Raw genomic sequence first — 16,007 nt, forward strand, 5'->3', positions numbered from 1 at the left:
GCCAATAATTTAAGCCTGTTGTCTTTCAACAACAACAAAAAAAAAAACATATGCCAGCCTGAGGTCACGTAATATTGTGTTGGGTCTGAATTTCCGACCTGTTTTGCCTGGATCCTGGAGTATGGGCTTCCACCCATTGTTGCTAATGTCTTTCCCTTTTAGTGCTGACATTGTTGCTAGGTAGCCAAACACTGTCTATTTTTTATTTCAAAGAGACCAAATTCACATTGCCATGACCAGTACTGAGATTATAGTCCACAGCAGGGCTGCCCAGTCCTGTTCCTGGAGATCTACCGTAGTGTAGGTCTTCACTCCAACCCTAACCAAGTACACCTCATTCGACAGCTAGTGATCTTATTGAGCTGCTAATGGGTAGAATCAGGTTTGCCAAATGAAGGTTGAAATGGAAATTGACCAGATGGTAGATCAGGAACAGGGTTGGGCAGCCCTTGTCTGCATAATCAGTAAGGTCTAGGATGGCGTGTAACAGCCAGCAGAAACAGTGTGGTCTTTTTACTGAAGCAGCCATATGTAGCCTAAACAGCGTCTTTCAGTCTGACTTTAGGCCTGCTGTGTTTCGCAGATTGAGAGCGGGGCTGTGTGGAAGCAGATCTACATGGACCTCGGCATTCCTGTTCTCAACTCCGCCGCCTCTTACAACGTGAAGACCGCTTACAGAAAGTGAGTGTGATGGTACCCTAGCTTGACTTTATGTTCTGAAGTGTACACAAGCCTCAGTTTATGCGAGTATACACTAGTCTTGGTTTACATGTGAGGGTATGCAATTCTCGATTTATGGTTAGTGTACACTAGTCTTTGTTTATGTCTGCATGTGCTCTAGTCTGGGTTTATGTGCGAGTGTTTAGACTCAATGTATGGTGGTTATATACCCAGTTATAATTTCCTATTAAACCTGTAGCCAAATATGTTAAATGCACTATGCTGTAATAAAGAAATAATATCAAGAGTATCTTGATGTTTTCTTAAACAAAACCGGATAAGATAATACCAATGCCAATGCTGCCATTCTTTCTATCTATCTATATAAATATATATATAAATGAAAGAAACAATTATAATGTGTGAGTCCATCATTAATTGAGAGGAATGGATTTCTTAAACTATACTGACCAATCTCCTTTGGAGGAGTAGCAGGGCAGTTGCTGCTTGCATGCATTGCTGGTGACTTGCTTCGTGGTTATTAATCTATCTCCAATGGCATAGAACCCATAATATTTCCAGCAGAATATAGCAGTTCTGTGCAGTGCCTCTCAGCTCCAGCGCGCTGCAGTACGGCAGGTGCGAGTGAGGTGTGCTGAGCTGTGCTCAGTCAGATCGCTGTGTCCGGGCTGTCTGAGCTGCGCGACGCGCGCCCAGCCACTCGCGGTTTGACGAGCGTCTCTGTGGACGCGCTCCAGGTACCTGTACGGCTTTGAGGAGTACTGCCGCTCGGCCTGCATCCAGTTCAGAACCATCCACCACAACGACCCGCGGCCCCCCGGCCACACGGAGCCCAAGGCGGAGCCGCGCCAGTGGAGGGAGGGCCCGGGGGCGGAGCTGCCTCCGGAGGGGCCGGTGGAGTCGGCGGCGGGCGAGAAGAAGCCGCCTGCGGAGGTGGAGGAGGAGGAGGTGGAGTCCAGCAGCGAGAGCGAGAAAGAGGAGCGCAGAGAGATTCGCGCCCCGAAGGTGAGTGGCGTCGCTGTGGGGCTCTGTCACTCGGCCCTGGGGCTGACACGCACAGGAGATGATTTCAGCATCGTTAAATCTGAAAAGTGAAATCATTTGAATGGATTTAAGGGTCCAGTCTCACTTAATTTCTAAAATATACAATTGAATGAAAAAACGTTTGTTGTGAATATTGGGATGAAGAGTAGATGTTGAAGTTGTCAGTCATCTGCAGGGTTAAAGTATTAAAAACAAAGCGTGCGACCCAGGCGTGACTGTGCCCCAGGGTTTTTAGATCCAGCGATGCCTGATCATGGCTTTGCACCCGTCAAATGGCGGACAGATCTGCTACCTAACAGAGCAAAGACCAATGCAGGATTGCCTGTGTGGGCATGCCCCTTCTGTTAAGGCTGTTTACACGTTTACCCTACCGCTTTCAGTAATATATCATGGCTCTGGTGACTAGGGTTGCAAACGGTCAGAATGTTCTGGATACTTTCCATGGAAAGCTAAGCTTGGGAAAGCACATTTTTTGGGAAAGATTTTGCACAATTTCATTAAAGTAGAATTGCAACCCTCTGTATGCACAGTGCATTGTCTCAGAGGGAATACATTATTCAACATTCCTGATTTTTGAAGTTCAGTGAAAAATTCTGTGTAATAGGTAATCTCATTTTATCATCTCAGAGCTGAACTGAATTGTCAACCTGCATAATTGCAAGTAGGTCCTGCAATTATGTCTTATGCTTATGATAAGGTATTAGGTTTGTTTGTATATGCGTATGACGTGGTAAATGCAACTGCGCAAATAATGCCCACAATTTCCCTTTTATTCCTGTTAATTGCCCCGAATATTCCCAAAACTTAGCCTTTATTATCAAAGGTATGCTGTGCCCATTTAAATTAGCTGGATAATGCTCACAGACTGGACGGGTTCTGCAGAAAAACAAGTCAAAATTAAATTATTTAGTCCAGCCAAAAAATAAATCCTCTGTTGATTGGTCTGACTGTAATGGAGTCCTATCATTGAGCTGGCAGAAAGAGGGCACTCTAGGATCTTAATGCTGTAGACTGTGGGGCTGTTTCACTAAGGGAGAGCTGTCAAGGCAGGCCATCTAGGCTTCATTGAAGTGACATCATCACTGTAAAGGGACCAATCACAGTGAGCTCCTCCCGGCAGAGTTTTCTGGGCAGCTGGGACTGAGGCACACCTTGCCTCCCTTTCTCTCTCAGGTGGGACGGAGGTGCACTCTGACTCCTGTCAAATTGGAGGCCAAGGAGCTCACCAAAGCGGAGAAGGCCAAGGAGGAGCGGCCGAAGGGGGAGGAGTGGGCGGAGGCGCGGGCGGAGGCTGCCGGGGCCGAGGCGCAGGCCGAGGAGGCCGGCGTGGAGGAGCGGAAGGAGGCGCCGGACAGGGACACCCCGGGAAAGAGGGCCAAGCCCGAGAGGCGCAGCCGGCAGCTGGAGGAGTCCGACAAAGAGTCGGAGGAGGAGGAAGAGGACGAGGAGGAGAAGGAGGGAGAGAGGCCCATGCCCAGGATACGGTACGGTTGGCTTGTAGCGCCGCGTGCGAGACCCCTCAGTGTGCGGTGCTCGGCTGGGTGTGAGACCCCTCAGTGTGCGGTGCTCGGCTGGGTGTGAGACCCCTCAGTGTGCGGTGCTCGGCTGGGTGTGAGACCCCTCAGTGTGCGGTGCTCGGCTGGGTGCGAGACCCCTCAGTGTGCGGTGCTCGGCTGGGTGCGAGACCCCTCAGTGTGCGGTGCTTGGCTGGGTGCGAGACCCCTCGTGTCGTGCTGGCGGTGACCCTTCGGTGTGCGTGGGGTGTGTGAGACCCCTCGGCGTGCGGTGCTTGGCTGGGTGCGAGACCCCTCGGTGTGCGGTGCTTGGCTGGGTGCAATGGCACTCTTCTGATGGTAGAGCCCATTTCTCTGAGGACATTTTCTCCCTTGAGCCGGTGTGTGGGTCAGAGTGCAGAGGGACAGGGGTAACCGGGAATTGGATCACAAATATTATATGGCAAATAGTTTTCTGAACGCTTGGTTTTTTCGGTATTGTTCGTTCGTTTCTTGGTCGCTGTTACGTTGGGTGATTTCGGAAACTCAGGTCTTATCGTCCCGCCCTCTCGGAGCAGAAAGGCTTTAACGTGGAGGGAAGCGGGTGTCTCCGCGGCGTTGAGTACCGACCCGCTGTAGCTCTGCCCTCTGTAGGTGTGAGGTTAACCGTCCGTGAACGCTCACTCCACGTGTGGAGCTCCGGAGGGACCGCGCTATGAGCCGTAGCCGTTTCCTGCAGCGTTCTGCACAGAGCCGTCGCGTGCCTTTCAGCAGCCTGGCGCGCTCCCTGAAACGTGCGTCTGCGTACTTGTTCTTCGTAATGAAGACAGACATTTTGATGAGCGCGATTAGCAGCTCATTGTTAGCGGAGCTGCGCTAGCGCTTCAGGCGCCGCGGCGCGGTGGAGCTCTGCCTGTGAGACACGGCTCTGCTGGGCCCGTTTGCATCATCCAGTCAGGGAGCACTGAACACCTCCCCCCCAGCTTCAGCGCCGCTGGGATGTTCAGCCTGGCAGGCGTTCAGGTGACCACTTCTCTCACGATTTCTCATAACATTGAGTTCCTGATATAGAGCGGGAGCCTCGCAACCATCAAGTCAAATGCCTTTAACCACAGGGAGTTTAGAAGCATAATATCCATTCACACAACTGGATAATTACATATTGCCCGTTTATGAAATGGAGTATTTCAGTGCAGGAGAAGCATCTTCCACGCTCACCGGTCATTTCTGAAGTTCATGCAGTAATTGTCAAACAAGCGCTCAGTTTCTCCATCGGACGCCGGGCTCTCGCTGCCCCCTTCACCCGGCTGGGGGCATTGCAGTGGCACAGCGGAGCACTGTAGCCGCCTGGGCTGCTGAGTTATCAGTGTACAGCTGTGCAGAGGCGCGTTTCTGGGGGCGGTTCTTTGATCACATCTGAAAGAATCACAGTGAGGCGCGGGGAGTCACAGGGAGTCACAGCGAGGCGCGGGGAGTCACAGGGAGTCACAGCGAGGCGCGGGCAGTCACAGGGAGTCACAGCGAAGCGCGGGCAGTCACAGGGAGTCACAGCGAGGCGCGGGGAGTCACAGGGAGTCACAGCGAAGCGCGGGGAGTCGCAGGGAGTCACAGCGAGGTGCGGGGATTCACAGGGAGTCACAGCGAGGTGCGGGGAGTCACGGAGTCACAGCGAGGTGCGGGGAGTCACAGAGAAGCGCGGGGAGTCACAGGGAGTCACAGCGAGGTGCGGGGAGTCACAGGGAGTCACAACGAGGTGCGGGGATTCACGGAGTCACAGCGAAGCGCGGGGATTCACGGAGTCACAGCGAAGCGCGGGGAGGCACAGGGAGTCACAGCGAGGTGCGGGGATTCACAGGGAGTCACAGCGAGGTGCGGGGAGTCACGGAGTCACAGCGAGGTGCGGGGAGTCACAGCGAAGCGCGGGGAGTCACAGGGAGTCACAGCGAGGTGCGGGGAGTCACAGGGAGTCACAGCGAGGTGCGGGGAGTCACGGAGTCACAGCGAAGCGCGGGGATTCACGGAGTCACAGGGAGTCACAGCGAGGCGCGGGGATTCACGGAGTCACAGCGAAGCGCGGGGAGTCACAGGGAGTCGCTGCCGCACTGCCATGCCCGAGTGAGGTTAGGCTTGCTGCTTCTGTGAGACAGCTCATTCCACAGCCATTAAAGGGAACAATTCACCTTACTGTTACATTTGTATGTTTCTTATGTTTATTGTGATAGTAATCTAACCAAATACTGCTCGATTAGTTTTCCTAAAGCATCTCCTAGACCTTGTAGACAAGTTATGGGAGCGTGAAGAATGGCGAACATGGATACTCTTTTTCAGGGCAGCTTGTGCTATGCTGACACAATTTCAAATACCCGCAGTGTACGGATGATTTATTCTGAAATGATAACATGCTGAGCAGTAGCTGGAGGCATGAGCGATCATGTAAATATGCTGTTCATGTTAAGCAGGAGTGGAATTCTTCATGTCATTGGGTATATGAAACTTCGGAGCTCTGATTTGCAGAGCAGGCCATATCCATATTTCGGGCTCTGGGTGTTTGTATATTTGCCTGCAGCTGGTAAAAGTACATTCTGGCTGAATTTGTCCTTTGAAGACCTGAAATATTGAACCCTGCCCAGCCCCTTTTGGGGGTAGCCCAAAATCCCCCAGCGCCCTCTGACGCTTGCCCCTAACCCCACAGAGACGAGAGGGAGGTGGAGGGGGGCGAGGACGAGGACCCGGAACACACGCTCATGGGGACCAAGGTCAAGGTGAAATACGGGCGCGGGAAAACTCAGAAGATCTACGAGGCCAACATCAAGAACACGGAGACGGACGACGGGGAGGTCCTCTACCTGGTGCACTACTACGGCTGGAACGTCAGGTGAGGGGGGAGCCGCACGCACACACGCTTGCCCTATTCACACACACATGCACGCCTGCCCTGTTCACATACACACACACGCACCCCTGCCCTATTCACATACACACACACGCACGCCTGCCCTGGTCACATACATACACACACACGCACGCCTGCCCTGGTCACATACACACACACACACACACACCTGCCCTGTTCACATACATACACACACACGCACGCCTGCCCTGGTCACATACATACACACACACGCACGCCTGCCCTGGTCACATACATACACACACACACGCCTGCCCTGTTCACATACACACACACACACTCCTGCCCTGTTCACATACACACACACACACGCACGCCTGCCCTGTTCACATACACACACATGCACGCCTGCCCTGTTCACATACACAACTGCACACACATGCACGGTAAATGGTGTGTGTGCTCCCAAACTGAAGAAGGTGCTTTGCAGCCATAGAACAGCATTTGTTGGGTTTGGACACTTTGAATCAAGAGAAAATGTGGGCAGGAGGGGAACAGGAGAGAATCCACACTAATATCCTGCACAATATCTCTCACTGCGGAGATATTGAGAAGAGTTGAGAATATTGTGAGCGCAACCTTGCAAACGGGAAGTGTTTTAATTTCGGGAACCGCTTTTTTATAAGATCATCATGGGATTTATTCTGTGCAAACAGGCCCCTGAATGTGATATGATTACCTAGCTAAACATGCACTTGTATGTACAGTATGTAGCATGATGAAGCCGCATGTGTGTTATGGTACACGTGTGACCTCACATCCACTGCAGGACTCAGCTGAAGGGCCCTATGCTTTCGTGTTTTGCAGGTATGACGAATGGGTCAAGGCCGACCGCATCATCTGGCCCGTCGACAAAGGCGGAACCAAGCGGAAACAGAAGAAGAAAGTGAAGGTGAGGGGGGAGGGGGGGTGTGGTCGGGGGCAGGACCACCCGAGCGTCGTATGAAACTGGGGTTGGGCAGTTCGGGGAGATGTCCTAACACAGCTGTGCGCCGTCTCGCAGAACAAAGAGGAGGGAGAGCGGGAGGAGCACGCCGAGAAGGAGGAAGAGAAGCAGGTGAAGACGGGGGCCAAGAGGGGCCGCCCCCCGCTCAGGGCCACGCCGCCCAGCGCGCCGCGGGCCGTCTCCAAGACTCCCAGCAGCGAGAGACATCCTGGCGGAAAGAGCGGCCGGCTCTCGGACACCGCGTTGCTGCCCAACGGCGAGGGTAAGGGGGGGAGGCGGTGGGGGGGCAGATATACTCCTGTCATTCTCCTAAAACAGCAGCCAGTGAATCGCTTCTTATGCATCAGTAATATTAATGTGGTGCAGCCACATTACAGGACAAAACTATTCTGCCTGTTAAATGATATGTTACCAGTAGTGTTGTCATGTTAATTGTTGTCATGGTCATTTCATGTGGATTGATCAGTTTCTGTGCAATTTTGCGTTAACATATTGTGGATTGACTATCTTTAGCCTGCATTAAAGTTATGTAGCCTTGACAATCATTAGACTGCACTGACATATTGTAGCATTTACTGTCATTAGCCTGCACTGACATATTGTAGCATTGGCTGTCATTAGCCTGCACTGACATATTGTAGCATTGGCTGTCATTAGCCTGCACTGACATATTGTAGCATTGGCTGTCATTAGCCTGCACTGACATATTGTAGAAATGACTGTTATTGGCCTGCTCTGACATTGTAGCATTGGATGTCATTAGCCTGCACTGACATATTGTAGCATTGACTGTCATTAGCCTGCGCTGACATATTGTAGCATTGACTGCCATTAGCCTGCGCTGACATTATAGCATTGACTGTCATTAGCCTGCACTGACATATTGTAGCATTGGCTGTCATTAGCCTGCACTGACATATTGTAGCATTGACTGTCATTAGCCTGCACTGACATATTGTACCATTGACTGTCATTGGCCTGCACTGACATATTTGCATGCTGTCATTAGCCTGCACTGGCATTGTAGCTGACAACTTAACGCACTGACATATGTAGCATTGACTGTCATTAGCCTGCCTGACATTTGTACATTGACTGTCATTGCCTGCACTGACATATTGTAGCATTGCTGTAACCTGCATGCATGTAGCCTGACACATTAGCGCATGACATTGTAGCATTGGCTGTCATTAGCTTAGACCTGTAGCATTATGCATGCCTGCAATGACATATTGTAGCATTGGCTGTCATTAGCCTGCAATGACATATTGTAGCATTGGCTGTCATTAGCCTGCAATGACATATTGTAGCATTGGCTGTCATTAGCCTGCGCTGACATATTGTAGCATTGGCTGTCATTAGCCTGCACTGACATATTGTACCATTTACTGTCATTAGCCTGCAATGACATATTGTAGCATTGGCTGTCATTAGCCTGCACTGACATATTGTACCATTGACTGTCATTGGCCTGCACTGACATATTGTAGCATTGGCTGTCATTAGCCTGCACTGGCATTGTAGCCTTGACAATCATTAGACTGCACTGACATATTGTAGCATTGACTGTCATTAGCCTGCACTGACATATTGTAGCATTGGCTGTCATTAGCCTGCAGTGATATTGTAGTATTGACTATCATTAGCCTGCTCTGACATTGTAGCATTGACTGTCATTAGCCTGCACTGACATATTGTAGCATTGGCTGTCATTAGCCTGCACTGACATTGTAGCATTGACTGTCATTAGCCTGCACTGACATTGTAGCATTGGCTGTCATTAGCCTGCACTGACATATTGTAGCATTGACTGTCATTAGCCTGCACTGACATATTGTAGCATTGACTGTCATTAGCCTGCACTGACATATTGTAGCATTGGCTGTCATTAGCCTGCACTGGCATTGTAGCCTTGACAATCATTAGACTGCACTGACATATTGTAGCATTGGCTGTCATTAGCCTTCACTGACATTGTAGCATTTACTGTCATTAGCCTGCACTGACATATTGTAGCATTGGCTGTCATTAGCCTGCACTGACATTGTAGCATTGGCTGTCATTAGCCTGCACTGACATATTGTAGCATTGCTGTCATTAGCCTGCCTGACATTGTAGCATTGACTGCATTAGCCTGCACTGACAATTGTAGCATTGGCTGTCATTAGCCTGCACGATTGTAGCATGACTGTCATTGCCTCATGATATTGCATTGAGCTGCTGCAGTTAGTGCACCTGCACTGACATATTGTAGCATTTACTGTCATTAGCCTGCACTGACATATTGTAGCATTGACTGGCATTAGCCTGCACTGACATATTGTAGCATTTACTGTCATTAGCCTGCACTGACATATTGTAGCATTGACTGGCATTAGCCTGCACTGACATATTGTAGCATTGACTGGCATTAGCCTGCGGTGACATATTGTAGCATTGACTGGCATTAGCCTGCTTTGCTGTTGGTCACGTGTCTGTCTGCCTCCACAGGAACGCCACGCCGCCGCACCAGGTTAACGTCTGGGCAGTATGACTCCGACAGAGGATCTAACGGTCAGCCATCTTCCATAAATCTCACTTCTTATAGCAATTTTGTCTTTGTCCCTTTAAACAAAAGAGAGACCCCATGGACAGTTTATTTTCTGGTGTTTCTTTATTTCAGTGTCAGCGTATATTTTGGACTGGCTTGGGTATTTTTGTGTGTGTGATGAATGATTTGGATACTTACCGAAGGTTCTCATGACCTGGTATATGGACATTAAGTGGTTTGTGGTTTCGAACAAAAAATACACTTCAAATAACTCCATCAGCTTGTACAGCGACTTTATTCTCTGCAGAGGATGTATATATATGTGTGTGTGTGTGTGTGTGTGTGTGAATATACATGCACTTATTTCCTATGAGACTGCTGCGCTTATGAAAAGAAGGGGCAGAGCTTCATGTCTCAACAGAGAAGCACCTCAAAACAGCAGTTGGCGCTAGCGGTTCCTGCTTCCTTGCAATTCTAACTTATGAGGGGAAAAAATAACAACTACCTGGCACCACCCCAGATAAGTGTGGCTAGCTGTCCTCCAATGTGATGTCAGCAGGCCTGTTGCAGCTCCTCGTCCATAAATTTGGGTCAAATAAGTAGCGTTCGGCAATGTTGCGGAAACGCTTCTGTTTCTTCTGGCATAATCTTTTTGCGTAAATTAGTCGAATGCAAAAACATGGACAAGAGCCTGTGCCACTCATGAGGATAGAGAATGTGGACCTGGATGAGAGCTGGTCCTAAGCCTAAGCTCTTCTATTTGGGGTGGTTAATGAAAACAGGCCCAGGTCTCAGTTTGTGGCACAGTCCACTGAGACTGTTTTTTTGGCTCCATTTACTCTATTTCCCAATGTTTGCTTTCACTTTAAATAATATTCTCTTTTCTGTTTGCAGTGTCCTAAGGAACAGTTTTCACAAAATTAAAAATGAAAATTTCAGTCCAGTCCAGAATTTTAGCTATTATAATTGAAATGAACTGCCTATAGTTTCTGTGTCTTTGTTATGTTCACGTGTGGTGATTTTTCCCCCTCTGCTCTTAAAGAATCGGGGAACTCCTCGGAGGAGAGCGAGTCGGAGGACTCCCCAGACAAGCACTCTGGCCGGGCGGAGAGCACGGACCCCGCCACGGCACGCAAACAGGAGGAGGAGGAGGAGCGACGCGCGGAGGAAGGCCGGGCCATGGAGCTGCGGGCAGAGAGAGGCGGGGCTGAAGACCAGGGGGCGGAGCCTGAGCGGGCAGGCAGTCCCCAGGAGCCCCGGCTGGAGCAAGCGGAGCTCCCAGAGGAGGCGCCGTGGCCGAAGGAGCCGGAGCCCGGTTCAGGAGCGACGACGGAGCCCGAGAGGGAGGAGGAGCGCTCCCCCCGGCCCAAGGGCCGCAGGAGCCGCCTGAAGGACCCGGGGCCCGATCCGCCCGCCACCGCCAACCACACGGAGGGCGAGGCCCCCTGCCCGCCCACCCCGAAGAAGCCGGAAGAGTCCCCCGAACCCCCGCGCTGCCTCCCCCCGCCCCCCCGGCCCAATGACTCGGACACGGACTCGGCCACGGAGGAGATCTGCCGGGAGGACCGGAGGCCGCCCAAGCGCAAGGCCGCCGAGCAGCGCACCCCGGAGAAGAAGGTCCGCGGCCCGGAGAGGCCCGAGCCGCCCGGCCCCGCCTCCCCGGAGAAGAGGCCCGAGCCCGCCCTGAGAGAGGAGCTGGAGCCCAGGGCCGAGACGCCCGCCCGCGCCCTGGAGGCGCAGGGCAAAGTGGAGGCGGGGCCTGGGGCGGAGCCTCAGCGCGAAGGGGAGGGGCTGCAGGGCGACGAGGCGATGTCGAGCCTTGAGGAGGAGCTGCTGGCCCAGATGGGGCCGGAGGCCCTGGTGTGCCACGAGGTGGACCTGGACGACCTGGACGAGAAGGACAAGACTTCCGGAGAGGAGCTGCTGGCTCTGATGAGAGGGGAGGAGAAGCTGCGGCCGACCCCGCCCTCGCATCTCCACCATCACCACTCCCACCAGCACCACGCCTCGCCGGGCTTCTCCCCTGGCCCCGCCCACAGCCCCGGCGAGTCCCACAGCACCAGGAGCGAGAGTGACGTCACCATCGAGGTGGACAGCGTCGCCGGGGAGTCCCAAGAGGGCCTGTGTGAGAGCGAGTCGGCCAACGGCTTCGACGCCAGCACCAGCTCCTCCAACTCCAGCATCTCCCTGCAAGACAGGGAGGCCAAAGACAGAGGTGGGTAACCCCCTTTCACGCTGGCTAATGACAGTACCGAAAAACACTCGATTCGGTGTTATTTCCTGCTTCTCAAGCATTACACCAGAAAGTGAAGTAAATGCTCACAGATTATGACTGTGAACATTGGCCAAAAAAAAGAGGTTAGAATATTCTTTCAAAAACCACATAAGTTTGAATATATTAGATTATATATTACAATTTCCAATGTTGAATTGCATGTGAGAATTTGACCAACTTTCAGTTTGTGCTAATTGAACGTTTTATTCACGGCAAATCAGTACAAGAGACATAAGTTCCATAGTTACATTTTATTAGAACATAAACATGAATGAGTAGACTGCTCGTGCATGGTTACTATTTATTTGCATTTATTACAAAATCAAAAGAAAGAAAGTGAACATGGTACATGCGCAAGTTTGGGTGCCCTTCATGGCTGATGTTGAGGTACGCTTGGCATCACCAGCTTACTGGACGATCCGTTTGCCACCAAGATTGAGCTTCCTTATGGAATATACCAGATCTTTGGGCAGAAAGTCTTGGTACTTGCTCAAGTTCATGATGGTACTGAAATGACCCTGCAGGTGAAAATGCATGTGTTAATGTTAAAGTTGTACCACATTACATTTCGTCGTAGGTATGACATCCTTTTCAACCTGGGCATCATCCTGATGCCAAACCCACAACACGTGTGCCAGACGAAAAAACTCAATTTTGCTCTCATCTGACTGTAGGGTTCGGTTCTGATCTAAGTTCATTGTGGAAGTTCGACTGCACACCTCAAGTGGTCAAGTAGTTAAGAGAAAGAAAGAGAAAGGTTTTAGAATGCCTGTCCCAGAGTAGGGGTGTTCTAGACTATGTGGGGTGATCTCAAACATGCAAGACACGTAAGTTAAGTACAAACTTACAGGATGCCCAAAATTTTGCATGTGTAATGGTCACTTTATTATTTTGAATCTGTAAGAAATGCAAATAAATGGTAATCATGTTAAAATTTGCAGAAAGATTTTATGTTTGACTTTATGTAGCATGTAGAGGTCAAGTCAGCTTCAGTTCATTGCAGCATACGCTTTTTTTATTTTTGTATTTTGCATTTCCAATCTCTTACAAATTTGGAATGTCCAGTTGGCTACTTGTATGCTAGCCTGCACATATACGCCCCCTGCTGGTGGCTTGGAAGAGTTAAAACTCTGTGAAAAAACGCTGTGAAAGAGTATGCCAAATTTTGGCATACTCTTTCACCAGTACCTGGTAATGCAGCTGTGTGCAACTTTAAGGCAGAGAGGGGTTTTGTCCCCATAGTGTGTTGAGTGTCCTGCCCTTGTTCTGTGGGGTTTTGGAGTTTATAGTGGGGATAAGTGAGAAGTTGAGCCTGTGTAAAAGTGCACTTGGGCCTAATGATCACGTGCACGTGGTTAATGGCTGAAGTGTGCTGCATTTTCCACAACTCTCTCCCTAAAGCCACGGTAAGGACTCCTGTGGTGCTGAGGCGGCCGTGTAGTATGATGGTTAGGGAACTAGGCTTATAGCTCACTGGCTGTAGGTATGTATCGCTGGTGAGGCGCTGTTGTTGTACGCTTGAGCCAGGGTACTTACTCTGAGCTGCTTCCGAAACGCAGTTGGGTAAATATTCAGCTGTCCGAGTGGACTGAGTGTGAAAATGCACGCTGTGTAAATTTGCGTGGGTGAGAGTGTTTCCGGGATGTGCGCATGGTGAACCCAACGCTAACGCAGCGACGTTGTCCTGTCGCCCGCAGGCCAGAAGAGGTCGATGGACTGCAACGCGGGCTCCACCTCGAAGAAGCAGAAGCGAAGCCAGAAGCGCTCGAGCGCAGCGTCTAAAGAGAAGAACGGGGCAGGTGAGTCCCCTGGCGCCCTGCCCTCTTACCGCCCGCAGCAATAGCGGTGCCAGCGCCTTGACCTCAGCGCTGCCACCCGTACCCGTATTGATAACCGAACCAGCGCCCAAACTGCATCCATACCAGTGCTATAGCATGCCATACGCATTTACATTTGGCAGGTTCTTACGCAGAGCGACCTGCCAGTAAGGGCATATAAAGGCTCTGGTGTAGCGTGCTCAGCTCAAGCAGTGATGCGCCTTCATGGTATGGAATTTCACCCTGCACTGCCACAGCCTGTTGGGAGGCCAGGGTTTCAGCCGAGTCCCTCACAGGAAAACGTCTTCAGTCGCCGGCAGTACTTTACCACCTTAACTGTGTAACCTTAAAATGAATTTGAGATGGCGCAGGATGACTGTGTATAGTCATCCTGTGCCAACGTCGACAGCAGACGGAAACGCTAACTAAATCCAAGCTTAATTATTTCACCAAATCCTAGGATAAAGTGGAGTGATGAAGTCTTAATGGGGCGAGAAGAGAAGTTCTGCTGTCTCATTGCATTTGGTCGTGGTTAGAGCCTGTGGGTGTGGCAGAAGAGGTGGCTTGAGGTGTACTTGGTGGTTGGTCTCGAGTTGTACTTGATGGTCTGTGTTCAAATGATTTCCAGTTTACCAATGATTCCAAAAATGACTGAATGCTTCTTTCACTTGTCTCATTGCATCTGCTATAGTTCCATTTTGAAGCATAACAGACAGTAGCAGTCGTATGGAGAACAAGCAGGTCCACATGCAAAGGCCCTAGAGAATACAGCGCACCTCTTGGGAAACCTGTTTAAAGATGATAATGGCGAGGAAAGGTTTCACACCACTTTCTCAGTTAAAACGTAGGGAACTTGAGGGTCTGTGCGTAACGCGTTCAGACTCCTGAACCAGATGGCCGACTGTGACGGGCGATTCAGGACCGTGCTTTGTGTGTGGGCATGGCTCTTAAAGCGGGAGTTTAATCCCCTGGAGGCAGGGCTGTGAACTCTCTCTGCTCCCGCAAAGGCAAAGGCTTCTCGGGTTCATTTGAAATTAGAATATTCTGCAACTTTGAGGATTCAAGTGATTTAGCCTTGCTCTCCCCTCAAGCACATTTTCCACTACCCATTTTTTGTGTAGAAATGACTGACTGACTAATCTGTTTGCCTTGTATTTGTTTGTTGTCAAACTTGTTAAAATACTGATTTTCATAAGCAATTGCTGTTCCCATTCTTAAGGGTAATTTAATGTTCAGTCTCATCCCCACTGAATCTGTCTGAACATAGGAACCTATTTGTGATGTCATGGTCTCTCCCCCTAACCCCATGCACAGGAATGCTCATCCCAAGCTGTGACTCCTCCCCCTCAGGGCACAGCAGTGACAGTGAGGACCTTCCTGTCATGGACGCCTCCAGCAAACTGTCTCCAGTCAAGCACTCTGTCGCATCCAAGGCCCAGAAGCTGACCCGTTCACCGGCAGGGGAGGGAGACAAGGACAAGCACAGGGACAAGCCAGCCTTCCCCTCTCCACGCACATACAAGTGGACCTTCCAGCTGAGTGAGTGCTGTGACATCATCCACCCATACCACAGGAAGGGAAATACCTTATGTGGGATTCTGGTTTTTGTAGTCTTTGTTCAGGAAAGCATTCAGTAGGGAGATGGCAGCTTTTGGGTGAGGTCAGTCCTGCTCGCACAGTTGGCCTAACCTTGTGAATTGATGTGCTGTGTTTTATATTTAAAACATTTCATTGGTCTCGTCGGGGCAAGGTACACTAAAATACACTGGCATTATGGTAATTGAATGCTTATTTTTATACTGAAGTTTGGAAAATGCAATTATTTTAAAGTGGAATCATATTTAACATAAGATTGATAAAGCAATGGTATTATATTGTGTTTATTTTAGGTTATTATTTTAGGTATTTTAGGTTTTGGGTGATTTTCAGTGAAGAGGGGAAAGTGCTCAGATGCCATAAATGTGCAGCTCCCACCTGGGAGACTTAGTAGAACTGTTTTGTAGAACAGTGTTCACAACACATCAGCTGAGTTTGAGGGCTGGGGTTATTCTGGAAATGAAACTTGGTGATGATTAGGGGGTAGATTTTACTCCAGATTTGGTTCTCTAAATTTGTAGAGTGATAATTGGGAATTTGACTGAATTTGTCGAGGACACTGTGGAACACTGTGCTCTTGGTGATGGTGTCATCTGATTAATAGCCGTTGTGAATCGGGACCTTGATATCTCTTTCAAATATGGCATCTCCTACAGCAGTGGAGCTTTGGTCTTCTGCTTGGTCCAGAGAGAGGACTGCCCCCTACTGGGC

At 50.2% G+C, this 16,007-nt stretch overlaps 1 protein-coding gene across 7 annotated transcripts in view; it reads left to right on the forward strand.

Annotated features, from left to right (window-relative positions):
• The window catches only part of arid4a (AT-rich interactive domain 4A), a 49,899-nt gene that overhangs the window by 28,555 nt on the left and 5,337 nt on the right, over positions 1-16,007 (forward strand). For 4 of the 7 annotated variants that reach the window (XM_064336485.1, XM_064336505.1, XM_064336453.1 and 1 more), the window contains exons 14-23: positions 584-681; positions 1,419-1,686; positions 2,899-3,209; positions 5,911-6,093; positions 6,940-7,024; positions 7,136-7,340; positions 9,569-9,631; positions 10,651-11,823; positions 13,581-13,682; positions 15,015-15,248. In XM_064336485.1, the coding sequence (XP_064192555.1) occupies positions 584-681; positions 1,419-1,686; positions 2,899-3,209; positions 5,911-6,093; positions 6,940-7,024; positions 7,136-7,340; positions 9,569-9,631; positions 10,651-11,823; positions 13,581-13,682; positions 15,015-15,248 (2,722 nt within the window). The remainder of the gene's footprint in view (positions 1-583; positions 682-1,418; positions 1,687-2,898; positions 3,210-5,910; positions 6,094-6,939; positions 7,025-7,135; positions 7,341-9,568; positions 9,632-10,650; positions 11,824-13,580; positions 13,683-15,014; positions 15,249-16,007) is intronic. The other 3 variants (XM_064336461.1, XM_064336469.1, XM_064336479.1) reach the window with 3 other exon arrangements.

Source organism: Anguilla rostrata, chromosome 1 (assembly GCF_018555375.3).
Source record: "Anguilla rostrata isolate EN2019 chromosome 1, ASM1855537v3, whole genome shotgun sequence".
NCBI lineage: Eukaryota > Metazoa > Chordata > Actinopteri > Anguilliformes > Anguillidae > Anguilla > Anguilla rostrata.